The 27,442-nt window shown below is 36.9% G+C and overlaps 3 protein-coding genes across 10 annotated transcripts in view; 2 read left to right on the forward strand and 1 right to left on the reverse strand.

The window, feature by feature from the left end:
- Nucleotides 1–7,566: 7,566 nt before the first annotated feature.
- Nucleotides 7,567–10,626, forward strand: LOC122076074 (ubiquitin-conjugating enzyme E2 27-like). 5 transcript variants are annotated; one of them, XM_042641358.1, is made up of 5 exons: nt 7,569–8,054; nt 8,466–8,604; nt 9,890–10,049; nt 10,145–10,234; nt 10,345–10,626. In XM_042641358.1, exons 2-5 carry the CDS (start codon nt 8,585–8,587, stop codon nt 10,450–10,452), a joined length of 378 nt encoding a protein of 125 aa, XP_042497292.1. In that variant the 5' UTR covers nt 7,569–8,054; nt 8,466–8,584; the 3' UTR covers nt 10,453–10,626. The 5 variants fall into 5 exon arrangements, 2 of the variants coding, with proteins under 2 accessions (XP_042497292.1, XP_042497293.1); XM_042641359.1 differs by having other exon boundaries at nt 10,163–10,234; XR_006139424.1 differs by lacking the exon at nt 8,466–8,604 and having other exon boundaries at nt 7,567–8,054; nt 9,844–10,234.
- A 1,852-nt stretch (nt 10,627–12,478) lies between these two features.
- On the forward strand, nt 12,479–21,962 carry LOC122077538 (probable serine/threonine-protein kinase At1g54610). Of its 3 annotated transcripts, none has more exons than XM_042643499.1 (8): nt 12,479–12,614; nt 15,180–15,632; nt 15,754–16,038; nt 17,156–17,473; nt 18,026–18,274; nt 19,799–19,899; nt 19,996–20,119; nt 21,550–21,962. In XM_042643499.1, exons 2-8 carry the CDS (start codon nt 15,228–15,230, stop codon nt 21,865–21,867), a joined length of 1,800 nt encoding a protein of 599 aa, XP_042499433.1. In that variant the 5' UTR covers nt 12,479–12,614; nt 15,180–15,227; the 3' UTR covers nt 21,868–21,962. The 3 variants fall into 3 exon arrangements, with proteins under 3 accessions (XP_042499433.1, XP_042499432.1, XP_042499434.1); XM_042643498.1 differs by lacking the exon at nt 12,479–12,614 and adding an exon at nt 14,634–15,068; XM_042643500.1 differs by lacking the exon at nt 12,479–12,614 and adding an exon at nt 14,635–15,068 and having other exon boundaries at nt 18,026–18,253.
- Nucleotides 21,963–24,193: 2,231 nt separating this feature from the next.
- The window catches only part of LOC122076814 (uncharacterized protein At2g33490-like), an 18,676-nt gene continuing 15,427 nt past the window's right edge, over nt 24,194–27,442 (reverse strand). For both annotated transcript variants that reach the window (XM_042642385.1, XM_042642386.1), the window contains one exon: nt 24,194–24,490. In XM_042642385.1, coding sequence (XP_042498319.1) covers nt 24,480–24,490 — 11 coding nt within the window. In that variant the 3' untranslated portion in view covers nt 24,194–24,479. The remainder of the gene's footprint in view (nt 24,491–27,442) is intronic.

Consider the following 27,442-nt stretch of genomic DNA (forward strand, 5'->3'; position numbering starts at 1 on the left):
CTGTGTGTATTTTCAATCATCTTAATTTTTTGCTATTATTTTTTGTTTTTTTTTAGAGTAAATTACACTCCCCTCCCCTGAATTATGGTTAATATCAAGTTCTCCCTACATACTTTCATATATACCATTTCCCTCCCCTCTATTTTAAAGATTCTATCAATCGTCCCATAAGTGACTGACGGTGTTAAACTGGTCTGTAAAAAGACCAGTTTACCCTTCTAGCAATATACCTATATTCTCTTCAATCTTTCTCTTTTCTTCATTAGAATTCTGGTTTGATACAGTCGGAAATATTTCTCTTGGATTGTTGATTGTTGATGGAGTGCCTCGTCCCAGCCATCCTTTCCCCTTTTTCTTCCTCTGTTCAAAACTTGTTAAAGGGGTGAAAGAGTTGGATGTTGTCTCAATCTCCGGTATGTAGGTATTGGAAGCTATTGCAGCGGCACTTTGAGAGTGAAGAACTGAGATGGCTATATCTAGGGTTTCAAATAGTCCTCTGATGGTGATATTGGCTATTGCAGCGGCATCACGGCACAATGGCGTCACGGCTGTGATATACTGTAGAGGGTTTCCATGGCGAGAGCTTCAAGTTTGCTTCAGAAAAATCCATGGAAACAGAGTTAAACCAAAACAGAAAATCATGGAATTATTTTACACAGAAACATAAAAATCTTTAGAAAATTAAATAAAAATATCAAAAGAAATAAAGAAAGAAAGGAAGCTTCAGATTTTCCATTTATAGAGAGAGATCAGGACTTTGACGGTCAGCAGTCATCACCCATGAACCATCAACTGAGTATAGATTTGAGTAAAAATATGTTTCTTCTCCAAACCTTAGGGCACACAAACCCTAGGTGCTTGTTCCCAAAATCACTTTCTGTTGTGAGATCATAGCCGCAACCAGGGCTGGGTTTGAGTTTACTGCCAGGGGTAATTTCAAAAGATTTTATTCTGTTGCTCGATCCAAATTTTGGTTGGTTATTGGTTGCATTAAATAAAGTTATGGACTGGAATTTTTCGTTGCCTAAAATCTCAAGTTAATTTGAAGATGAATAAAATTGAAGAAGATGTAGAGAGTGTGTTTGAAAATAAAATAGGGCTGCCTAACTATCTGCCTCTCTTCTTCTATTCCTCCTCTGCCTCCGCCATCGCTGTAGCTACTCCCGCCGACGCTGCCACTATTGCTGCCGCCATCGCCACCACCACAAACTTCTTCCTTCGAAACCAATCTCAGCACCTAAATCAAATGTAGTCCAATCCTCTTCTACCCTTTGTTGCTCATTCCAAACAAATTATTTCATTCCCTTCGAATCTTTGTCATTTATAGGAATACAAATGGTTTTTCCATCAGTGAGTATAAATAGTTCAAGTTCCTAAACTATAGTCGATCTCCGTCATTTTTTTGAGAGAGTTCAGTCTCTTGATATATAAAGGATTACCTATCAATTTCCAAAAGCTTATCTCTGCTCTCTCTCTTTGTCTGCTTGTTACCTACTACTGCTTCTCATCCTCTTCTTGTGTTTGTACTCTTTGTATAACACAGAGAAGAAACTGCTTCCATCACAAAAGGGTAATTTTGGAAGAAAATTATCTGTTTGAGTGATGATGTCATCACTTAATAGGGACATTTAACAGAAATGATATGTCTGATAGAATCTTCAAACTAGAGGGGAGGAGAGTGGTATATATAAAAGTACGTAAGGGGAACTTGGTATTAAGCCATAGTTGAGGGGAGGGGAGTGTAATTTATTCTTTTTTTTAATTAGACTAAAACCTTATAAATAGATGAGGGGTTGTAAGGTGGTAGCTGAATACTACATTTCACTATCACAACGACTACCACATGGAAATATTAAAAAATGAAAATTGTCTTACTAAACCTAACATAATAGATGTTTTGCTGCCACCTATTTAGGTGTCAAGTTTGAGAAAAATTATCAAGTATTATAATAAATAAAAAGAAAAAATATAAACATTCAAATAATTATAATTATAATTAGAAAAATTCATTGAGAAGTGGCCATATGATAAAGTTAGTGATGCATTTTGAATCATTAAATATATACATGATGGTCTCTCTTTGTACGATAGTTTGGATTTTTCTGATAGGCATGCTACATTGTGAAAATTATGATTTTTAGACCACATATCCACATTGGACCCATTTCCTTTTTTCTTCCATCACCCGTTTTAACTATTATAATTCAGAAAAAAAAAAAAGCCTATATACTTTTATTCATTTTTCTATTGAATTCATTAATAACTAAGATAAATTTACCATGGTATTAACAAACGGAATGATCAGATTGGGTGCATTGGCCATTCCTTAATTGTGAACTGTTATGAGATTCTCTGACGAAGCTAGAGAGGAGGAGGCACACGGAAGTGTCACCGCAGTCTTGGACCCTACTTAGACCTTCTCATCGGTTATCATTTTTTTCCATAGAAAATTAAAGGAAAGGAAGCTAGTGTGGAAGAATCTCAAAATTCTCAACCAATTAAGTGGTTGTTTAATTCTCTAATGCATGCATTTTCCCACCAACAACGCCAACCAAAGTGTGATAATATAGAGAGGGAAAGAAGAAAAAGTTTGCCATTTGTCCTTTGGAATTTGGGAAGGAGCAAATAAGAAGTCACCAGCCAACCTTCAACCTGCAACTTGTTCCATGACATATTTCTCTCTCTTTCCTTTATGCAGTCCTGATTTTACCTTATCTTCAATCTCATCCTCACTTATCATGTTCCATTGTATACACTTTATTATTGATTCAATTTTTCCTCCGCCTATGGTGAAAAAAGAATCTCTTCAATGATGGTCAACATTAGACGTGTCTAAAACAATGGGAACATTTCAAATCACCACTATTATGACATTAAATTTATGAGTGAACCCTTCAAATTTATGAGTGAACCCTTCGACATGGGTGAATGAAAACTTTCCCCTTATTAGGCTCAGATAGATAGATATACTAGGATCTCTTTCTCTTTCTCTCTCTCTCTCTCACACATTGTGACATCTACATCCATCAAATGGTTTTCAAAAGCCTTGTGAATTAAGGTTAAAAAAATATCATTATATCTAGGGAAGTATAACGTTTTACTATTTGACATATAGTAGGTTGTGCATTAATAAACCCTTCCAAGTGAGGTCAAGGTGAACATCTTATTGGTACAATTTCAACTTAAAATGAATAGAAGAAAAGACTAAAATTACAAAATAATGTTATTTTGTATTTTATATTTATTTCCATCTTATTATTATTTTTTTTTTATTTATATTAAAACTTTGATTCAAACTTTTGAGCCATCTTCCTTAATTTAGTCTAAAATTTTACAATTGAGATGGAAATATGATCTTTTATCATATAGACTAACTCATGTACTGCCAAATGATAAATATGAATATTAATTTCACTAGACATCAGCCTATAAGAAACAATATACATATATAAGAAAAAGCATGACAAAGTGCTCTCATAATGCTTACTTGTCGTATTAACCATACTAAGACTATACATAATCTTAAAGGCTTGGTTACTTGTCGTAATTAGAAATAGTAAGAGTGTAAGACCATGCATAGTCTTAAGGTTTGATCAAATTAGAAGTTATAAATTTTAAAAAATATTATAATCATGCTTTTTCGCCCTTTTAGCATAATTCACTCCCTCCCTCCCTCTTTCTTATGATGGTAATATTGTATTTCACATATGTACTAAAAAAGGTGCACAAAAATGGTACAATTTATTTTAATTTTTTTTTATGAAATTATACAATTTGATAATGACATAATAATAAATCACTTTTAAATTATTTTGAAAACTCGTTTATGCCTCTAACTTTAACAACTTTTGGAATAAGATTACATGTAATTAAAATAAGGTATCAAATTCTAACACATAGAAATATCATTAATTTAGACAATCTCTTTTTAAATAAAAAAGTTCTATTACATTATAATTCCTTTACAATCCCATGGAGAGCCTCATGCATTGGTATGCCTTTTCATTCTCCTATAATATTATTAATGAAATCATAGTTTTATGATAAGCCTTGGCATTAAATGTCAAGTCTCTCACTAACTCCATATTCCTTTTTTTTTTTTTTTTTTTATTTAACCTAACATAACGATCTACTACATGCGCTAGGGCTACTGGCTACCGGGTTTCTTTTGTTTTTTATTTATCATAAAATTTAATAATAAATATTAAACCTCAAATAGAAAAATACAATTCCATGTGGTGAACATAGAGAGAAGGAGGGACACATGACCATGGAGTCATGGACCGGTTTGGGGTGAGGAACACGCGGTTGCCAAGGGTGAACGCATACTTTTTTTGAAAAGTCCAAAAGCTGGCTTAAAAATCATTGGACATTTAATTTAAAAAAATATATAAATAAATAAATAAAAACCGACGAGATCAAAACAGTTGACATATGGGTTGGAAAAATATGAGAACTTGTTTATAGATATTTTAGTCTATACTCTACATATAAAAAAGGAAAAAAATTGTTGGTAAAAAAAATAAAAAATAAAAACAATTGCCATTTGATAGTCTTGAGTCTCTTAATATAATTTTATTTTATTTACACTAAAAAAACATTATTTCAGTTATTTATTTATTTTTTTGTATCTCCTTCCCTCAAAGTGGGAGAGGTTGAATTTTAATTTATATGTGCCTAAATTATTCTTTAATAAGATTTCTTTTCTGATTCTCTCAGTAAAGTAGATTTGCATCTCCTGTACTCTTTTATCAAAAAAAAAAAAAATCTCTTAGACTTTGTTATTTTTCTATTTATCTCTTTAGTACGTATTGAGTTAGTTTAATTACATATTGTATAATTATTAATTCTATATTACTTCTTATAATTTTTATTATATATATTTGCGATTGTGTAATAATCTTCATTGCCAAAAAGATTGTGTAATAACTTTAAACTCTTATTAAATATAGTAATCAAATTTTCTATGGGATGTTTTCTCACGCCCTCTCACATCTTGACCATGTGGGCCCTTTTGGATGGAACGGCATAGTATGGTTGGTGTATGATAGGAGATTTTTCCCCATAAAATTTAATAATCAAACTAAAAATGGTTTAGAATTAATTATAATAATATTAGATAATAATTTTAAAAAAAATCATTTTAGTTTTGATTTTGATTTCACTTTTCTTTTATTGATCTCCCTTGCAACAGACTCAGGTGAGCCATTAGTGTGGGACTCAAATCTGAGTGACAGTGAGGATTTAACTGTTGAGAGCGCTAACATGCACCTCAACCATCAGATGCTTACTATCATTCACTGCTTCTTCGCAGATGATTTTTGTACATCAGCGTGTAAACCCATTTCATGGGAATGTGAGACTAGCTAAAGGAGATGACATGGCCACATGGAGGAGGACTAGATCAGAGGATCAGACTAGACGTAGTAGAGCCAAGGCGGAAGAGAAAAAGATTTGCTGCAACTCAGGTCACAAGAACGTTTACCCTGCCACAATTATATGCGTTGAAGTGAAATAATCTACTTCGCCATGGTTCGCAAATACCCCTTAAATTTTATTATTTTTCAATATAGTCCTACGAGATTCCATTTCCGTGTATGCAATTGCGCCCGGGTCATAGCAAAATTTCTTCCAAGTCTTAGGCCCTGTGATACCAAGTGGCAGGTGGAATAGTAGACAGGAAGATCATCAACTCATTGGGTCCCCTTGATAAACATATTTTCAAGAATCCCAATTGTGTGATCGTCAAAGCTTCGAGAATAAAGTGAATCATATGAACTTTCATATATTGGATTTTTTGGCTAATTGAGTACACTGTACCGTCACTGATATTCACCCTGGGTTTGAAATTGGTCAAGAAACTTTTGAGATTCGATATATTTTCCTATGAAAAAAATGGGAAAATGTTGGGTATGCTATCGATATCAGTATACTAACACCCATTATGTTTGTCTCTCTTTTCATTTTTTTTGAAATGACCCTCATATTTTTCTTGAATGATACTTCATCATGTGATCATATTAATGCTATCCACTAACATATTTGATATCGATAATATATTTATCCCTCTCCCAAAAAAATATTTTTTATTATAGAAGAGAGAGAGAGACCAGAGAGTCAAACATACTGTTAAGCTTAGCCACAAAAATAAGTAGTCAATGGTTTGAGCCATCAACATCACATCCTTGTGGGTAAAAACCAAAAAGTACTGTAGCATGTAGTGAAACATTCATGCACAGCCATACAAAGGTGATTTTACCTTTAGAATTGGTATGGGAAAATGTTTCCTACACGTTGTGGCAGGAATCCATTCACTGCAACATGGACGGTTGGTGTGGTTATTCTAGCCATTGGATAGTGGAAGTGATGATCTAGATTAGTCACGTTAAATTTTAGGATCTAATTTTACTAAAAGAAAATAAGCCTAAGGCTAAAAATGGCAACTTGACCCTTATGCTCATACACAGTGATGGATAAAATGAATGTCATGCCCTCTTGAAAGTAAAAAATTTCACCCATATTGATGTTTCTACTAATACTCTTAATGGTATTTACATTGGTTTAAGGACCAACTTGCCTTTAAAGAATATGAAGAGGTAAGAATAGAAAAAAAATATATGCAATTGGGGGAGCTCGATTCTAATATGACCAATTGATCATAGACAAAGTTTTGTGGAGAATAAGGACCGAGGGAGTTGACGGGTGTCAATTGGCTTGGTTCTAGTTATTCGGTTCCATTTTCAGTTCTGTTCCTAGTGATGATAAGGTGGACCAAAACCGAACCGAGAACCTACTGGATTTTGTATTTAGATACTCAAGGTGATTCAATTTGGATCGGTTTGATTTTGGTTCCAATTTGGTGTTGATATGCAGTTTTAATTCGATTTTTTACCTCGGTCTTAATTCAGTTATACTTTTGGATCATGATTGTGATGGACCAAAGGCCATAATGGGCTCAAATTATGGGCCTTATGGCCATTGTTAACTCCAAAATTGTCGTAGTATGTAAAAATGTGATGATGATAAATTGTAAAAAACACTCACCCCCTAAAAAATCTCTCTTAGTGATACTAAATTTTTTTTCAATTTTTTTAGTTTTAAGAGCAATTTGGTTAGATTTGGTTCCAACCGACGATTCTTAACTCTAAATCGAAATCGAGTTGAACCGACGAGCATACTTACATACTCAAACCGATTTTGAACCGAACAATTTTGGTTTGATTGGGTCTAATTAATTTGGCTCGGTTTCGATTTTGATTTGAAATTGACACCCTTAAACTGACACGTGTGAAAGATGTTCCTGTGATGCGTCTTTGACTACTTCTTCTCTTATCTCCCATTTCCTTCTGTTGTTGTTGTTGTTGTTGTTATTATTATTATTATTATTATTTTCAATCCATGTGGTTGACACCATTTAATTAGGTTAAAGTTATGCTTAATGATGATGATGTTTTTGGCCACCGTTGCGAAAATCCACGAGTCCCATTTGATCTACCATGCATGGGAAGCTCGTATTTAAAGTGCGAGAGTGGGGAAGGTTCTTCCTTCTTACCAGGCAGAGGGTCCCATCGCCCGTCCAGAAAACTACGTGGACGGGCTCGTGCAGGAAAAAGCAAATCCGAATTCCGATCCCTAATGTGAGAACGGAGATGAGACATCTTAATGTGTACAGGAATGCTCTGAACTCCCCAGAAGTCCATAGCAAAAGCAGCGGGGGAGTGGGGGGAGTAAAGCTCAGGAGAATAGTTTTCTCGTCTGTTAATCCTATATTGACGAGTGAAGAAGTGTCTTGCTTGGTAATTGTACAAATTCAGTGGCCAATCAAGAAGAACCTGATCTCTTTGCCAGCATCGCATTTGAAGGAGATCGGTCGACAATGGTGGACTTCGCACACGTACAGAAAGAAATTGCGGATTGTAACAGAGACACGGAGATTCCTGGTGTAAGCATAATGCTCCACAGTAACGATCTTTCTCATCTCTCGGGAACCATCACAGGCCCTATCGCCACTCCTTATGAAGGTGGAACATTTCAAATCCGTATCAGATTGCTTGGTATGTTTTTAGATTTCTTTTTTGTTTCTCATTGCTTTAATTTTTGGTCTCCTCTTCTCCCTCGGGGATTGAGCAGTAGAGAAGACAAGAGAGGAACTGATAATTCTCCTATAAACTAGGGAAAAAAATCGTCTCCAATTCCGATCTCGTACAATTCTGTGCAATACCACCTTCAGGCGGTGACACGTGTATTGATACCAATACAATGACCCAGATCTGATTTAAATGCCTCTTCACTGATTTAATGTTTTATTAGTTGTACCAGATCTGGGCCATTGTATTGGTATCAATACACGGGTCACCGCCTGAAGGTGGTATTGCACGGAATTGTACGAGATCGGAATTGCAGACGATTTCAACCCATAAACTAGGGTTGAAACTTGAAAGATTCTGTTCTTTGTCGTTTCGCAGAGCTTTGATTGAATCTAATAGGGTTATTTCCTAAATGCATTTGGCGAATTTTAGCTTAGAATCTGTGGTCGTTTGAATGCTAAAAAGCGTGTCTTTGCCAGTAGTTATCACATTTCCCCATGGATTATTCAGTTGTGAGGTATATGGACCTGGTCAACTAATTCTGCTACTACTCACTAGAATCGCAAAATGTGAATGAACTATAAACTCAATGGAATACAAAAATCGTTTCTTAATGAAGACGCGCGCTCTGTCTTCCACCCCACCCCCCCCTCTTTTCCTGCGTTTGATTGTGGTGGTTCTGTTATTTCATTTGTTTTTTCTGTGTTTTTAATTGAGATCTCTCGTTGGACACATTCGAATTTTTATTTGACTGAAATTAGATCAAATTTTTTGTTACCTTAGCAACTCTTTGTACTGCTTGCCAAAGGTGGAAGATTATCGAATGCTTATCTGGTGACTGACATTGTTTGTGTTGGCCTTCTTTGAAAGATGGGGGTACCCTTTTGAGCCTCCAAAGATACAATTTGTGACTAAAGTTTGGTATAGACCATGGACCTCCTTACTGTATTTGTGCTTACGTTTTCCAGTCACTGACTCAAGAGTTGTTTCTACAATAATAGTAGCTTTAAGACTGCTTGAATATGATGATATTCTTGCATCAACGTTGGATCTCATATCTGATATTTTTCAATTTGTTATGCATATCTATGCCATGTAACTTGTAGTAGTAACTGTATTGTTGCAACAACTTCCTGGTTATTTAGAGTTTTGTTGCAGTATTTCTTACCTCTACTGTTCTTCTATACTGGAGAATTATGCATTGAGTTCACCTCAAACAGCTAGCTTTCTCCTATTGAATTTTTGGAAAGACCCTGAAGGGTTTATGAAATTGTAAAAGATGATTGCATAAGATGTTTGAGGCCCTAGATGCAGTTTTGACCCTTGATGTTTCTGGTATCTCTCATGAGTCATTACCTTTCTTCATGGCATAAACTTGATGGGTATAAGTATTTCATCTGGTTATTGTGGTGAAAAATGTCCCCCCCCCCTGCCCGTCTTTGCTTTTCAAGATGTAGCTGTGACTCTACAAATGTGACAGGAGACTGTGAAAGACAAAGGGGCTGCTTGATCTGATTTTTAGGTTACTCTCTGTTATGTTGGTGGCTCACTGATTGATCACTGGGGTGTAGCATGTATGGGTAGTTGTTTGCATTTTGAAGATGGGGTTAATTTAGGTTCACAACCCTCAAAGTTTCCTTTTGTTTTCATCTTATTATGGTCTACCTTGACGTTATTTGTGTTTTTGGAAAATTAATGAAGTGATCTTTCAATCTAATGATCCTCTAGGTCTGATATTTTTCCTTTGATATGTCAGTAATAACAAAGCTTTAGCTCAGTAAAGCTTGCATTCCCTACTGTAGGCAACCAAATATTAGCAGTCAAAATGGGGCAATATGCTTGGATATCTTGAAGGATCAATGGAGCCCAGCCCTCATGCTGAAGGCGGCACTTCTTTCCTTGCAAGCATTGTTATCTGCCTCTGAACTTGATGATCCTCAAGATGCAGTGGTAGCTCAACAGGTTTCATTTCCTGCTACTCTACTTGAGAATATATTCTTGATTGCAGTTATATATGTTTTTCTGCTTGTGTGAGTGCTTATGACTGGACCTCACAGTATCTTCGAGACTATCAGACCTTTGTTGGCACAGCTCAGTATTATACTGAAACTTTTGCAAAGAGATCATCTATTGGAACTGAAGAAAAAGTAATTATTACCGAGGCCTTTATTAAGCTGGCCACTTTGTTCAATTTTCTATGGAAATCCCCATACAAGACTTGATTTCAATAACTTGAAAAGGATACTCTTGGTTACAGGTACAAAATTTGGTGGAGATGGGCTTCCCTGAGAGCTTGGTAAGGGCAACTTTGGAAGCTGTAGGTGTTGATGAGAACGTGGCTCTGGAAAAGCTTTGCTCTTTCTAGAATGGTCTTGCTGCAGCTTCCATCATCCTTTTCACTCGTCAGCTTCTCTATCTCCTGTAGTATCTGAAAATTGATACAAAGATGAGAAATCCTATGAGAAGTTAGTGTCCTAGAAGCTCCTGATTTCAATTCTTTTGATCTCATATCAATAGAAAAAAACATATTTCACCACCTTAATAGACGTGCCACCTGTAGTCGTTGCATCCATATTGTCATAACCTAAATCGGGGAAGCTACATCTGTGGGAAAAGAAACCAACTTACGGGTAAAAGTTAAAGAACATAGGCAGGGGAATAAAGTAATAATCAAATCTACTTTGAAGCGAGACTGTTGCATCTGCTGTGGCATATCCACTTTTCAAGTCCAAGTAAAGCTTATTGAGCGTACCCAATTTCTGCCATTACATGCATTCTACCATTAGTGGACAACAGCAAGGGTAAAAAATGTTGTGTATTATTCAAGAGGAACATCAATCCATGTTGGTCTTCCATGCCTTAGAAGAGCCCCGGAATTGTTCAACAACGACAAGTATAATATATCAACCCTGTTGATGCCCATGTATGGCCCTGGAGCCGCTTGAACAGGTGGCATTCTTTTCCCCCTTATAAAGATGTGTTGCATACCCAAAATGATGAAAACAATCATCGATGAGAAAAATGTAAGAACGAACCACCTGATATTTTTGCCCTAATCAATCTGTGGTGAAAGACTGACTGAGAATTTGAAATTGCTAATATGATTTAAGTTCATGGTATCAATCTCTATTGATACTAATATGGATTGGCGGATTAAGATCCTCTCCAGCATAGGGGTGTGCTGGAGACGGACCAGTGAGACTTTTCAGTCTCTTTTGTTTTTGTTTTTGTTTTTGTTTTTGTTTTGTTTTGTTTTGTTTTGTTTTGATTTTTTTTTTTTTGTTTTTTTTTTTGTTTTTTTTTTAAACCTCTTCAAATTTTGTTTTGTTTCGTTTTTTTATTTTAAGTTTTACTTTTGGTCTGTACAATAGTTTTAATATGAGAAGAGACCAAACTCATATTATCCCTTAAAATCGTTGATATCCTTAATACCAAGTCATAAAGTAACTTAGTAATCCTTTCTTCAAAAGAATCCAAGATTATAGAGTAGCCTTCACTGAAGTAGGTATCAATCATAATCTCATTGATCTCTTCACCGGGACGAACCATCAAGAGACCTGCAGCATAAGGCGTATGAACGTCATCGACCAGTATAGTCTCGGTATGGGCAACAATGAATGGTTTCAGCTTAGTACAACATGGTTTGAGTGCTGTGATATTGTTTGGTAGCCAAGAAAATGAAAGAAAAGAAATGAAAAGAAAAAGAATCTAGAAAAGAGAAGAGAAAAAAAGAAATAAAATAAAATGGTAAAAAAAAAAAAAAAATTATGTCTTTTTAGTTACCAGTAGAAGAAAAAAAAGATTATTTTTTTTTTCTTTCTTGTGTTTTGGGCAAGATTCATTTTTGGTACCAAAAAAAATTTCACCATTTCTAAAGCAAGTTTTGAAATTCAAAAAATGAATCTTCTCTTAGTTGAGAACATACCAAACACAATGAGAATTTCTTAAATCAAGAAATTAATATAAATTTTGTACTTTCTTATTTTCTTTTCTTTTCTTCTCTTCTCTTCTCTTAGCTAACAAAAACAACCTAAATGAAGATTTCACCTTGCATGGACTTTTATTTTAATTCAAGATCAAAATAGAAACAGCAATGTGTACAACTGGACCACATATAGAAATTGCTAACGTTGGACACGTAGGTTGCATTTAGTAACTCTTCCGGAGAATAGTTTTTATGTTCTTCCATTCTCTGGGAACAAAAGAACAAATAAAAGTTGTAACATCAGTTCATTTTTCTATTCTTAGAGAATGAACCGAACATTATTTGGCCTTGAGAACACTTTTTGCAAAGATTCAAAGAACATTTTTAAAGAACAAAGGCGTGACTTCTAACTTACGCGTTCCTAATAAGAAAAACTCTTCACTTTACTTGCCTTGATCATCTTGTGTCTTCATTTACTTTTATACAGCTTGCCTCTCCTTTGTGCGATCTTGTGAGAGATTCATTCATCAACCGTGTGAAATCACAAGTTTACTTTGTAGAAGATCGATTCTTTGTAGAAGCCCCTTCACCGCGTCTGGCAGGTAAACCGTCGTCCTCCTTCATTCTATGTAATTGATTCACAAATGTGATGCCCTAATCGTATTTCCAGATTTTCGAAAACAAATCAACATCTTGAGTTGGTTCATCCCCAACCCTAGAACAGGGCAAGAGGATAATTCGTTGCACCCCCAAGTAATTTAACATGTCTATTTTTTCTCAATTTCTCTTATTCACATCCTTAAGTATGGTCTTTGTTTGTGAGTTCCCTAGTTCCATCTCCATGGTTTTTTTTTTTTTTTTTTTTTTCTAGTTGATTTTCCTTAAATCTATAGCCCTAATTTTGGTAATTATCAATTGTCACCGATTTTGGTAATATATTTTTTCGATACATGGTTGGAACGTTGTAGAGCTATTGATGCTATAACGCAGTAGGAGAGAATCCGAATTAGGGATTTTGCAGTCTTCAAAGCTTACCTACGATGAAAATATTACAAAAATTCTTTATCATTTTACGAAATTCATCCACAACCCTAGAATTCAGACTCTAGTCAAATCAATTATTTACCAAATTTCAAGAGACAATAGAGTTCCATATTATTTAGGAAGTTTGGAATGGTACTAGCATTTTTATATATTTATTCTTTTTGGTTATGGTATGTTGGGTGATAATGTCATTAACATATTTATTTCGGTTTATTATGATAGTAATGGTATTTCTAAAAAAAAATGACAACATTGTTAAAAATTGTTCTAAAATAAGTTTTACCAAACCACCATTGCTGTTGTAGTTCTATTCTGAAACCAGTTCTATAATAAGTTTATATATTTTAGAGCCAAAGAACACAATTCCAGACTAGAAATGCAAGTAGAAAGTTTTGGCAAAGAATAATGTTGTCATAATAGAAATGTACCAAACACAGTCTTAGAGACTCTAATAGGTTTCATCAAAAAATAAAAACTCTTACAGATTATCACATGTTACAACTTACCAACCACCCCCAACGGTCCCAACCTCTCTCTCTCTCTAGATCTCCACGTACGTTCATTTCTTGCTGCCTTTGCCATGGGTTCTAGAACTTCTATCCTTTGTAGAAGTAGAAGACTTTTTTACCTCCCTTTAATTAGGTAATAAATCATTCAACGATGGATCCACCAGCATTTAGTGGCGTCCCATCAATTCGTGCTCTACTACACCATATTAGAATTGAAGCAGCCATTTGTGTTACTTGACCGACCTCACCTACCTACCAATCTCAGAAACCTGGCCTGCTCCAAATTATTTAAGGCCACATGGAATCTGAGTCCCGAGGATACCTCCCTGCCATCACTGCAACACTACTGGAACAGTATCACTGCAACACTACTGGAACACTGTTCCAGTGAACTCATTCGATTAAAAGTCGGATACATATGGATAATAATCCTCTGTTTTTTTCATTCATGTTTTTTCTTATTTTGCTATTTGCAAAACGCGACACGTGGACAATTTTAAGACCAACGCACCAGATGTAATAATCCTCACCCAATCTTAACCGTTGATCTCCTTGTTGTCCACGTGTCGCGTTCTGCAGATAACAAAACAAGAAAAAACATGAATGAAAAAAACAGAGAATTTTGATCCGATACATATAGGCATACTCCATAAATGAGAGTACTACATACTAAACCATCAAAACAGGCAAGAGTCGGGGGGAGATTGGAGGGAGTTACAATGAGTAGAACCCTGAAACTAAACGCACCTGTTTTCAGGGTGGGGCTGGGCCATGGGAAAGTGGGATTGTCCTCAAGTGAAGTTTTACTAGCTTTTGTGTAAGGTTTAAGGTTAACCTAACTACTACTCACACCTTACCAATATGGGGTACTATCGAAAGAGAGAGAGAGAGTAAACTCCATCTCCAAAGGTCGATTCATCAATCAACTCTGACGAGGGAATTGAATGATGGGCCCCAATGGTACTAATTTCAATCCAACTGTAATTAGGTGGGTAAGTGCGATCACTATCGTGTGAGAGCGCTATACTGTAGTGGAAAAAATTAAAGGTCCTGGCAGTTTGGTTGTTTGTTTGGTGTAGTAGTGAGTTAGTGACTCAAAAGAAGACAGAAAAATAAAAAGCTACCTTAAGGCCTTCACACTCCATCCCGTTCCCGGGTTTCCAACGTCTCCCTTGATCTCGCTCTTCAACAGTCTTAACTGAGCTGAAGGTGCAGTCCAACTGTATTTATAGGGTCTTATACAATCGTTTTCAATCCCAGAAAAAGGAGAAACAGAACCAGAACCAGAATCAGAAGAAGAAGAAGAAGAAGAAGAAGAAGAAAGGTTTTACGGGCAAACATTCAAAGTTGCCGTTGACGTCAAGGATGTTGGTTTCTAGAAACTTTCATTACTCAGCTGTCGTCGGAGACGACGGTCGACGACGAGCTGCTCAACTGATTCTTTGCCACACGGCAATTACTATACTATACTATACTGCTTGCAACCGATAGTGCTTACGAGAAGTAAAGAGCTTCTTTTCATTTTTCTTCAATTTAATCAAATCCTTGTTTTGATTCGATTCAGTTTTTTTTTTTTTTTTTTTTTTCCTGAACGAGATGCGGTGGCTGTGGCAGTGTGAGTGTGAGTGGAGGAATAGTTTGTGGTATTGGTGGAGTTGAGGGATGGGTTGCATTGTTTGTAAGAGAGCAGCCGGAGATGACCGGAAGCGACCCGGAGTATCAGAAGACCGTCAATTCAAGGCTGAAGAACAACCTTCCGATGCCACTGTTAACGGCTCTAGGGTTGGAAAGGAAGGTGTACGAAGGGAGAGAGAGAGGGTCCACCGCCACCGGACCGGAGATTTTGCTCCGCCACCGCAGCAGCCGGAGCGGCGTCAGAGTAAGACTAATCCTAAACCGAAGCCGAAGCCGAAGCCGAAGCCAGAGCAAAAGCTGAGTCCGAATCCGAATCCGGCTCCGGCTCTGAGAAGTCAGCAAGCGTGGCCCTCTTGGCTCTCTGCCGTCGCCGGCGAGGCCATCGACGGTTGGACCCCTCGACGAGCGGATACGTTCGAGAAGATCGATAAGGTACTCAGGACTTACGCCCTTAAATTCCAAATTTTAAAATGTTTGTTAGGAATTAGCATAGTCCAACTTTGTTCTTCTCGGTTTTAATTTCTTTGTTTTGCTTCTGTTCTTGATATGATAGATTGGGCAAGGAACTTATAGCAATGTATATAAAGCAAGAGACCTCATTTCCGGGAAGATCGTCGCTTTGAAGAAAGTAAGGTTTGATAATGTGGAGCCAGAGAGCGTCAAATTCATGGCCAGAGAGATTCTCATTCTGAGAAGGCTTGAGCATCCCAATGTCATTAAGTTGGAAGGTCTGGTTACTTCGAGGATGTCTTGCAGTCTCTACTTGGTTTTCGAATATATGGAACATGATCTTGCGGGGCTAGCAGCTTGCCCTGGGATCAAATTCACGGAGCCACAGGTTGTTCTGTTTTCATCTCTCTCTCTCTCTCTCTCTCTCTGTTTTCCCCTCAGAACTTCTTGATTTTAATAATTGTAGTTACTCAATTTTTTGTGTTTCGCCTTAGAACTTCTTGAATTTGTTTTTAAGTAAATTATGGGGAAACTGAACTAATCTGACTTTCTACAAACTAGGCTTCCTGAATTTGTAATTTTTGTGGACTATTAAAGTTCGTAAAGTTAAAGAGCCAGGGGTATTGTTATATTCTTCATAATCAGACATATGAGTATGACCCTCTTTTTTAGCTGTTTAATTAGTGATGATGTTGCTTGGAATAGGCAAGTCTGTTCTCTCTTCCTCCTCTGTCTTTTTTTTTTTTTTGGGCGGCGGGTGGGGGTGGGGCGCGGGGGGGGGGATTGGGTGGGGATGGGGATAATAGTATACACTGAATACATTGAGTGATGTGGATCTAAATGAGGACAAAATAAGTTGAATGATTGATTTCCAATAACAGATTATTCTGCTAAGAGTGAAGCCTCTCTAGTGATTAATAGAGAGGTTAAAATACAAATTGAAGGACAGGATTTTTTATTTTTGAGATTAGATGGAAAAGTGCCTCACGGGCTTCTTTTTGTGGAATTTAGTATCGAAGTGTATAATGGTATATTAGTAATTCCATTGGTCATTTCACGAGAATAGATGCAGGAAAAAATTAATGATATTGCTGAGGGAGGAACAGGGAAAAGATCAAATAGGTTCATTTAGACAAGGTAAGTTGTTCAGTATCAATTACTTGGATTAATGAAATATATAGTCACTTGTTTGTTGTGACATTTAATAATGAAATTCTGCATTACAATTACTTGGTCATGTCTTGAGCGTGAGCATTGCTGCAAGAAAATATTGGAAAGTTTGACCAATTGTAAACTTTGTACTGTCTCTCAGGATGCTCTTTTTCCATTTTATATATAGTCAAACTGAGTTTTATTGCTGAAAGGAACCTTTTCTATTTTAAGCATGTCCGTCTTTGGTCTTCCATCCATTTTGAGTTGTTGACTGGCACAATATATGGCTAATTTCTAATTTAACAGGATGAAACATGGTTATTTCTTAAGACTCCATTTGTGCCTCTGGGCAGGTCAAATGCTATATGAAACAATTATTATCTGGTCTTGAGCATTGTCACAATCAAGGTGTCTTGCATCGTGATATCAAGGGTTCAAATCTACTTCTTGACAATGAAGGAATACTCAAGTTAGCTGATTTTGGACTGGCTGCGTTTTTTGATCTGGACCATCGGCAACCAATGACTAATCGAGTTGTTACCCTTTGGTACCGACCCCCTGAGCTTCTTCTAGGAGCGACTTATTATGGTGTTGGTGTTGATCTTTGGAGTGCTGGCTGCATTTTGGCCGAATTACTTGCTGGGAAGCCAATAATGCCAGGACGGACGGAGGTACTGCATATATGCATTTTCCTTGCTGTATTTTATAACTCCTGAACTTCTAAAGAATGACCAGTGTTTGTATCTGATCTGCATTCTGAGTAAAATTTTGTTCTTACCTATTTGTCGTCAGAATCTTATAGACAATGTGGACATACGACAGTTGGGCTATGTGCCTATGTCTTTTAGCAAGCACAACTTTAGACAACCTAAACTATAGATACTTCTTTAGCATATGGTTGGATGTCCTATTGATTAGATCTCTGGATCAAATTTTGGGTGCTGCTTCCATCAGCAGAGTCATGGGGTCATTATTTCTGATGAATAATCAGTTTTTCGTTCCTGTACCACCAATGGAACTGAATCTTATTTCCTGTCAAGTGTTCGTCTCCATCATATGGTATACTGTTGTATACTTGTATGCGAGTGTACCATTTTTGTTGAGGAATGGACTTTGCTTGAATGTAGATTTAAAATTTTCAGTGGACGACATGCAATTGATCATATTTGGTGTTTTTGTTATTGCATTTTTTGTGCTCATGAATTGATTTTTTTCGTGCTCAGGTGGAACAGCTGCATAAGATTTTTAAGTTATGTGGCTCTCCATCAGAGGAATATTGGAAGAAATCCAAGCTGCCACATGCAACTATTTTTAAGCCACAACAACCATATCAACGGTGTTTAGCTGAAACTTTTAAAGATTTTCAGCCTTCTGCATTATCTCTGATCGAAACTCTTCTTTCGACTGATCCAGATGAACGGGGCACTGCCACTGCTGCTCTGAATAGTGATGTGAGTGGTCCAAATTCCTTGGTAAATAGATTCTGCTCAGTTCATGATTTCCTTTTTTCTTTCTTTTGGCTCTTCATTTACAAAGGAAGAGTTTTGAGGGGTTCAGATTGTTTCTTTCCAACTATAACCATGCTCATTGTCCCCCCCCCCTTTGATCTGAGCATGTTTTTCTACTTTTATTGGACTAATTTTTCTTATCATACTATGAATTGTGTAATACCAGTGATTCAGATCCTTCAAATCCGCTTCCATTCCTCTTCTTCTTCTTCTTCTTCTTTTTTTTTTCTGATGAAAAGGTAATGATCGTATTAGCAGTGGAAAGATTCAGCCGGTATGCACATGATGCGGTACACAAATACGGTTCCCTCATCCATGTATAATTTCATCCCACAAATCTCATATCCTATATATAGCTTAGCAGACCCGGAACATAAGAAGGCCTGCCTTGAGCATCTCAGAAACAATGTTTCTACTCAAAACTCTCCTCAACCTTACAATCTCCATCAAATAATGCAAAAATTTGATAAAACATCAAAATCTATTATTCCTGATCATTCTGGTCGGATCAAATCCCTTGAAACCACTACTGCATCTTTGCAGTATGAAATAAAGCAAATTAAACAACAAATAGCCCTTTTAAATAGACCTCAAAAACAACAGGCTTCAACTTCAAACAATGAACCATTAATCAACCCCTTTGCATCGCAAGAGCTTGATATATATATGCCACATACACACCACCCCAAAAGAAAGAAAAAAAAATTGGGAAACCACTGTAAGGTACATGGAACTACTTCTGTCCCTGTGTTGGCAGGACACAAATTGGTACAGGATCCGGGCTGAATATGGCTGGATCATATCATAATTAAAATTTAGAAAGTATCCAATTACTTTAGTAAGTCATATTACTTCCACATATTACAGGTAACGTAGGAGACATCTCTAGCTTCCCCCCTGGAGATCTTTATAATGACCACTGCTTAGCTTTCAGTTTGCCTCTGACCATCAAATGAAATGTGAATAACCCATCCTGCTCTCTTTAAACAAGGGCACTTCTGGTTCTGTCGGTGCTTCAAACAATTTTGTTTTAACAGCATTACGTTATTATTATTATTATTACATTATATTATATCTACCGGAAAACTAAGTTTCGCTTTGTTTTGTTTTGTTTTTTTTGCTTTTTTTTGTACATGGTAGTGTCAAATGTGAATCTTCAAGAGTTTCTTCTTGTTTTTGGTCCTGTACTATTATCCAGTCAACTGATACCGATAGCACAGTTGTCTAAAAAATCGCTTTGCATGCTTAGTGCCAGTAACAGAGGGTCAGTGTCATCTGGTTGTTAACTGAATTATTTACAGCTGTTTCATGTAAATTTTAAAATGGTTGCATGGTCATTTATGAGACTTTCAAGTGTTTAATTGTGAAGGCAATATCAATAACGAAATCGTTGAAGCAATTGTTTCTTCATTGGAAGTTGGCCTTAGTTGGCCTTCAGTTAGGAATTATGATGATGATGTATTTCACTGCTCTGCTGTCTGAGTGCAGTTCTTCACCACAGAACCTTATGCTTGCGAACCATCAATCTTACCAAAGTATCCTCCAACCAAAGAAATGGATATGAAATTAAGGGATGAAGCAGCCAGAAGGTCTGCCTTTTTTCCTTTTCCATGTTATGACATTAGTTTGTGGTTTTGGCCATATGATAACACTTAAGTGTTTATTCATTTATTTTTCCTCTGCAGGCAAAGAGGACTGAAGGGGAAAGCAAATGCCGCTGGTGGGGCAAAGAGAGTTCGAGTTCGTGATCGGGGTGGCCGAGCAGTACCAGCACCAGAAGCAAATGCTGAGCTTCAAGTGAACTTGGATGTATGTGAGAAAAAATCTCTTCCTTTAATAAAATCATTTTCTATAGGTAACATTGGAAGCATACAGTGGAGATGCACAATAGTAGGAGGGGGTAATTCCTGACCACCAAACCATCCCCAAGAACCAAAAAGCACAAGCTTCAAGCACTGCCCTTCTCTCAAATGAAAGGAGCATCTAACCCTTCCCGCATCTAGCTTCCTAACAAGATGAGGAACCTCCACCTTGTCTCTGAAGTCCAACTCATTGGATTCTGAAACTATTTACCATTGCTTACAAGCCTGAGTAACTGATTTCCTCCACTCCTAATTCAATCTCCAGTAAAAGTTCATGTTTCAATTAGTATTTCCCTCTCACCTTTCCGCACAGCCTCCTTTGTTGACAAGGAAACTCCTCTTCTTGCCATCTGCTCAAGTGTTTGACCAATGTAGCTTTCAATTAAACCCTTCCCTTCATAGGCAAGAATCCCTTGGATTGGGGTTGGGTGATATGGTGAGCTATTACGTGAGTCCTTAAAGATTCACCCCATGGGTACATACTCTACCGTTCATCACCCTCAGAATTCTGAGGCACCTCTTCATTCAGTATTTCTTTCCATTAATCTCACCTAGGCCTCTGACATGATAATTTTATTTGAGCCTCCCTAGAATAATAACTACTAGGCCCAGATTGTTCATTCATCCACAAACCTGGCCCTTCTGAGCCTGCAATGCTCAATGAGATCTGCTTTGGTTTGTAACAAGGAAATCCTTGGGTGTCCCTTCACCCCTGGTCCCTGGAAGAAGAAAAAATGAGGAAAATTTTTGAGTTTGGATTGGTTCTGACTTATATTGTTCTGGATCAGAAGATCCAAATTATTGAGCAATCCAGTGAGCAAATGTCTGATATGGGTAATCAAGCAGTCCAAACAAAAGTTGATCCACTATACACACATTCATGGACATTTGTTTAGTGGTTGCTATGAACTGATGGTTACTGCCAGTCTGATCTTTTGAAAAAAAAAATTTCCCCTATGGTAGCTTCTTGGTTAGGCCATCAAATGTGGGGTTGCATGTGCAACATGTTACTTGTTATTTAAACATTTGGTGATTAGAAAAACATCCTAACAATTATATTCTCTTAAAAAAAGGGGTGTACCGAGTGCACGAGGCTACCATCACCGTGGGTTTGGGGAGGGCCATAATGTATGTAGCCTTATCCCTGGTTGATGGAGTGGCTATTTCCTGACTTGAACCCACGAGCACTAAATGGCAATGGTGCCAAGATCTGCCCTCTGTGTCAATTATGTTCTCTGATCTTTGTACTCAGGACCTCATTATGTGCACCATACAAGCTTGAATTTAGATCTTTGATATGAGCTCTTTTTTCTGCTGTTACAAGTTTATTGATTTCATTTCGCCCCTTGATCCTGATCCTCTTGTTTGATTTTCCAGAGGAGGAGGTTCATAGTACAACCAAATGCTAAGAGCAAGAGCGAGAAATTTCCGCCTCCTCATCAAGACGGAGCTGTTGGGTACCCATTGGACAAATCGCATGATGCAACAGTATCATTTTTTGCTCATGATACTTCATTTGCCTCGTCTGTTTTTGACCCAAAGGCCGCCTGTGTACCATTTTCAGGCCCTTGGAGAAAAGCTGAGATTGCTGGGATACCTTTTCGCAGGAAAACCAAGGAGCCCCAGGTTACTCCTATGGATCTTAGGAGTAAGGGTAAAGAGCAAGTGTCAGAAGTTTTTGGTGGTGGAAAATAGGAGGAAGTAAGAGCATTGTTTTGGTAATCTTTTTTTGGGCAAACGGTTTTCTATATAGTTATTGCACAAAGGGATATATTTAGCCAATTCCAAAATATCTGATAGCCAGGGGTTCCCCTTGATTAACATCATGACAGAATTGGGAAAAAAATCATCTGCAATTTTGATCTCGTACAATTCCGTGCAATACCACCTTCAGGCGGTGACACGTGTATTGATACCAATACAATGACCCAGATCTGATTTAAATGCCTCTTCACTGATTTAATGTTTTATTAGTTGTACCAGATCTAGGCCATTGTATTGGTATCAATACACGTGTCTCTGCCTGAAGGTGGTATTGCACGAAATTGTACGAGATCGGAATTGCAGACGATTTCAACCCGACAGAATTGTGGCAGATCAGCCCTTGAACCTTCAACCTTTTTTACTTTCAGGCCATTTCGACCTGTTGTAGAGAGATGCCGATTTGGATTGGTCATTAGTCAAAAGCCTGTCTATAAACCTTATCCCCATGGCTCATGTAGTGTTAATTTTTTTTTTTTTTAACTAAAAAAGTGTAAGATTTTTTTTTCCCGTTTTTTAAATTATTGTAGATTGTATGATGCTGTGATGCTTTTTTCTTTCTTTCTTTCACTTTTTTTTTTTTGGTCAAATATGTTGTAACACAGCTTTTTGCTTGAAATTTGCCAAATGAATAGAGGCTGCTGATAGAAACACTCCAGAATTTGATCTGTGTAGTTTTAAAATATACTGTGTACAATTTCTAGAGTTAGATATTCAACATATGAAATTGAAAGCATCACAACACATGACAATCTATAGGTTAATATTTGAAATTAAGGATGTTAAAAGGTTAAATGGTACGGTATGATTTGATTCAATTTTGGTGTAGAAATCAAAATGGAACTGTTTAATAAACAGTTTCATATAATGAAATCAAAATTGAACCATTTATTAATTGGGTATACAGTTCTATACGATTCATAGAAAACACTGCATCCAAAATCTTATTCATAAAAAATGGTATAAGTAATTATTTAATGTAAAATGATTCTAATATAAAAAGGCATGGACAAATATTTAATATAAACTTATTTCATCTTCAAAATTCATTTATTAAATGGTCATACGGTTCATAGAAAACACAGTCCAAAAGCCTATTCATTATTTGCTATAAAATGATTCTAGAATAAAAAAGCATAGAGAAAAATTTAATATAAATGTATTCTATCTTTCAGTATTTTGAATGATTATTTTTTATAAAAAATATGGGAGAGGGATAGGTATGCCGCCGATATCAAGTATGCTAGCGGTTAGCATCAATAGGAACACATGATGGAGTATCATTCAGGAAGGATATGAGGGTCATTTCAGAAAAAGGGAAGAGAGAGATAGACACAATGGGTGCTAGCATACTTGATATCGGCGGCATACCCAACCTTTTCCCAAAAAATATAAACAATTTTGTCACTATAGAATGATACAATAAGGATATTAAAGATACAAAAAGGTTATTTATTAAATGGGAAAAGGTTGGGTATGCCGCCGACATCAAGTATGCTAGCACCTATTGTGTCTATCTCTTTCTTCTCTTTTTTCTGAAATGACCCTCATATCCTTCTTGAATGATACTCCATCATGTGTTTCTATTGGTGTTATCCGCTAGTATACTTGATATCGGCGGCATACCTATCCCTCCCTTTTTAAATATATAGATCAAAACTTAATCAGTTTAAATCAATCTATTTAATAAACAATCTTAGTAATTTATTAAAATGGTTCAATTTGATTTTCACAAACGATTTCGATTTAGTTTTGACACCCTTATTTGTGGATAACCATGTAGGCTCAAGCTTAACTTTTAAGTCTACTTCAACGTCAGATCAGTCCATATCGACCAGTTTTGCCCTTGCTGTTCACATAGAGACTACATTTTTTGTACTATTTTACCCCTAAACCGATACTGATAACCAATCCAAATCGATCAAATATCAACCCCAATCAATACCAATTCGATACAACTGATCCGATACCAATACTCAAAACCATTGTCTACTTAGGACAGGGCTTCCAAGTTCGGATAATCACAGTTTTCAATTCTACATGATGTATCAAGTGCATCGAATGCCATTGGTAATGTGTTGCACTAGATAACGCTTTATCACTGACACATGGTTTTAGCTACTGTGAATGCCCCGTGACGTGTATGTTACCGCATTCAATGAATCAACGTTTGTGGACGCAATACAAAACTTCTCTATCAAAAAATAAACGACGCAATACAAACGTATACCTCAATGACCACCATATCGGAGATCGAATCTGGCTAAACAAAAATTGAGAATTGAGATTACAAATTTTGAAAAACAAAATTCCAAATTTTATGGACAGTGTACTAGTCATTATTTGGAGCACTTTTGCTTAGTTTCAATCGTTATCAATAACCGGCAAGAGAAAAGGAATTGGGAGAAAATAATACACAAAATATAAATATTTACACCACCCTACTCCACCCCCTTATGAGAGACATCCGAGTGAGGTCTTGCACTGGAATTGATCGAAGGGTGTGACAATTAACCAACGACCCATAGCAGCATCCCAGTACTAGATCAATCCCTATCTGCACCCATATAGACCATCTTAAATTCAGAGTCAAGTATTCATCCAAAAGAAAAAAAAAAATCATAGTCAAGAAGTGTCAAGGAAATAATTAAATAATAAATGAAAAAGAAATTCTCATGAGAATGGACGTTTCTAACACAAAGGAATTCATAGAAATACGTTTGTTACCGCTAGTTCTTTTTTTTTTTTTTTTTTTGGAAATGAATCAATTGCTAAGAAACACTAAAGAATATAAACAGAAATACCAAACGTTATTTCTAAAATAGAAACACAGTCCAGTAACAGATATTTTATCATGAAGAGCCTAAACGGCCCTAAATATCTGAGAGCTGGAGGTCACTCACTGTAAGGGATGGGTCCACCCTAGTTCACATGTGAGTCTCCATTACACTTCGAAGCCAGTTTATGCTCTTCCCAGGTCAAATTTCTATCGTTAAGCTTTCTTGCCTACATTTGAAGATTTGTGGCTGCATTCTTTTTCTTCTTTTTTTTCCCCTAAACAAGTAACCACAACAGCTGTTGTAATCAATCAAATAGCAAAGCTGAATAGTTTCTGGTGGCTGATTCAATTATCCTTCTCAGTAACATGGGACCACCTTAAAAGAATGCCTATGCATTAACCTGGTTTCTCTCAGATCATTGCAGGCAGCTGGAATTCCAACAAGTTTGAAAAGCACAACTGTTATTTTGTGAAGAAACCAAGGCCATGAAAGAAAATTTTATAATAGGAATAACAGTCCTTTTGGCTGAGTGACTGTGAGAAAGGCTCAGGTCCAAAATCATCTCTTTTATAGACACCTTAGAAGAGTAAATGCTTGTTGAAGTCCATACAGAATGAAGCTCAAAACGAAGGACTTGAACCAAAATTGATTGTTGAAGAGATATAGCCTGAATAGAACTTGAAGGCAACTTCAACACCTTTTGAGTCTGATTTTGTGCATGTAGAGAAAAAGAGGAGGGGGGGAGGGGGTTCAAAAGGAGACCATGAGAACATCCAAGTTACAGGCTGACCAAGAGAACCCAAAGGCTGGCCCCGACAAAGAGACCAGCAGAGGTGAGCAGAAGAAAATATAGGATACAAAAACACGGTCTTCACCACGTGTAAATTTTCTTGGTTTGACAAGTTTGCAACAGATCATTTCAAGGATCTGCCCCTATAACCCTTTCCTCACTGAGGTATCTGCTGTAAAAAAACCATGGGCTTTTTACTCCATCATGTAAAGGTACACGTAAACCTAGGTGATGCAAAATGGTCTCACTACTTTTTGCAGGAAATAAAATGGAGCAGATAAACAATAGGATGTTCCCAAAAATATAAGCACACAATTGAGTTGAAACTGAAATGGTAGAATCACCAACAGAGGAGTCCAAAAGATGATTTTGATTTTTTAAAATCCCAGATTTGGAGGAGAAAAGGGGCAATGTTTGGCTTTCACTGTTCCCCCTTTATCCTGCTGCATATGTCAAAATGACGATAGTGAGCGGTTGGAACTGTATGAAGAGGCATCCAAGCAGGGGAATAGAAGGGTTCTTGATGAATAAGCACAGGCAATTGTCTGGAATTTGTACAGCTGTGTGTACATTCTTGATGGATTGAACCTTGGTTATCAAAGAATTCTACTTACGCATATTTCCTTAAGGCTATGTGATGTAGATACGCACCCATAGAATGATCTATACCCATCTGGGTATCCAACGAGAGATGAACCGGATCAATATTGAGTCCTTACTCTAATAGGATATTTTAGGATTTTTATTTTTATGAAATCTTTTAATTTTTTATAACTTAGTTATGAAATAGCTATTAGGATTTAGTTTCCAATTAATTTGAGTTTCCAATTTAGAGTAGGTTTCCATTTAATGTTGGTTTTTTTTTACTATTTAAATGCATGTAAAGCTCAATTAGAGGACAGATCGAAGAAAATATGAGTTGAGTATTTGTGAAGCCTGCGGGCGTGTGTGAGCGGTTCTCCTTCTCCCCCCCCCCTTTTCTCAATTCGATTTCTCCCCTCCCCTGCAACTCTGAGTTTCCCTCAGGGATTCTTCCCTGCCCCATCCGGCCCTCCATCAATGACCAAGGTTAACAACTGGTCATTGCACTTCACATGAGTCTGGAAAATACTACTGCGATGCCAATCTTCATTGTCAGTGGCTTTCTAAGTGGTCAACACATGACGAATGACATAAAAAGGATGTTGGTCTTCATCACTAAGAATGTCATTGACTTCACCTAGTGCACGCTCTTCTCTTAAATCAACTGTGTCAGAACTAAGTTGCTCTTCGGGAATTTATGGTATAGGAGAATCCTTATCAATAAAAGCAATCAAACGGCTGGAACATTGAGAATTGAAATGTCCAAATCCATGGCATAAGTAGCACCGAACTATAAATTTAGTTGCATCAGAAGGTTTATCTGAACCACGCCGAGGGGGTGAGTATGGATGAGTAAACTGTGAAGATGACATCTCAGAAACATGTCGAGGTGGAGAATATGGCCGACTAGGTCGTGAAGAGGACATAGATGTAACACTAGCCTGTGGTTTGCTAGATGACCTTTCTTGAGTAGGAGGCTGTTGCAAGATGGAACTAGTACCTCGAGGAAAAGCATCTACAAAATTTCTCTGATTTTATGGGTGTTTCAAACTTTCCTCAACCTGATACGCTACTTACACAGCGTCTTCCATGGTAGGCAGTCGATTAGATACAAGGACAGCACTAAATTGAGTATGCAAACCATTGCGAAATTGTGCCATCCATCCCACTCAAAATCAGAACGAGTAACCAAATAATAAAATCTCGCAACATATTCAACGGTCAAATTCTCGTGTTTCAACTGTGCAAGCCTACCTGAGATGCATGCATTGCTTGTAATCAGAAGGTAAGAATCTCCGATTTATGACTTCATGTATTTCAACCCAAGTAGTGACTAAGCTAATGCCTTGGGTTCGGT

This window comes from Macadamia integrifolia, chromosome 4 (assembly GCF_013358625.1).
Source record: "Macadamia integrifolia cultivar HAES 741 chromosome 4, SCU_Mint_v3, whole genome shotgun sequence".
NCBI classification, from domain to species: Eukaryota; Viridiplantae; Streptophyta; class Magnoliopsida; order Proteales; family Proteaceae; genus Macadamia; species Macadamia integrifolia.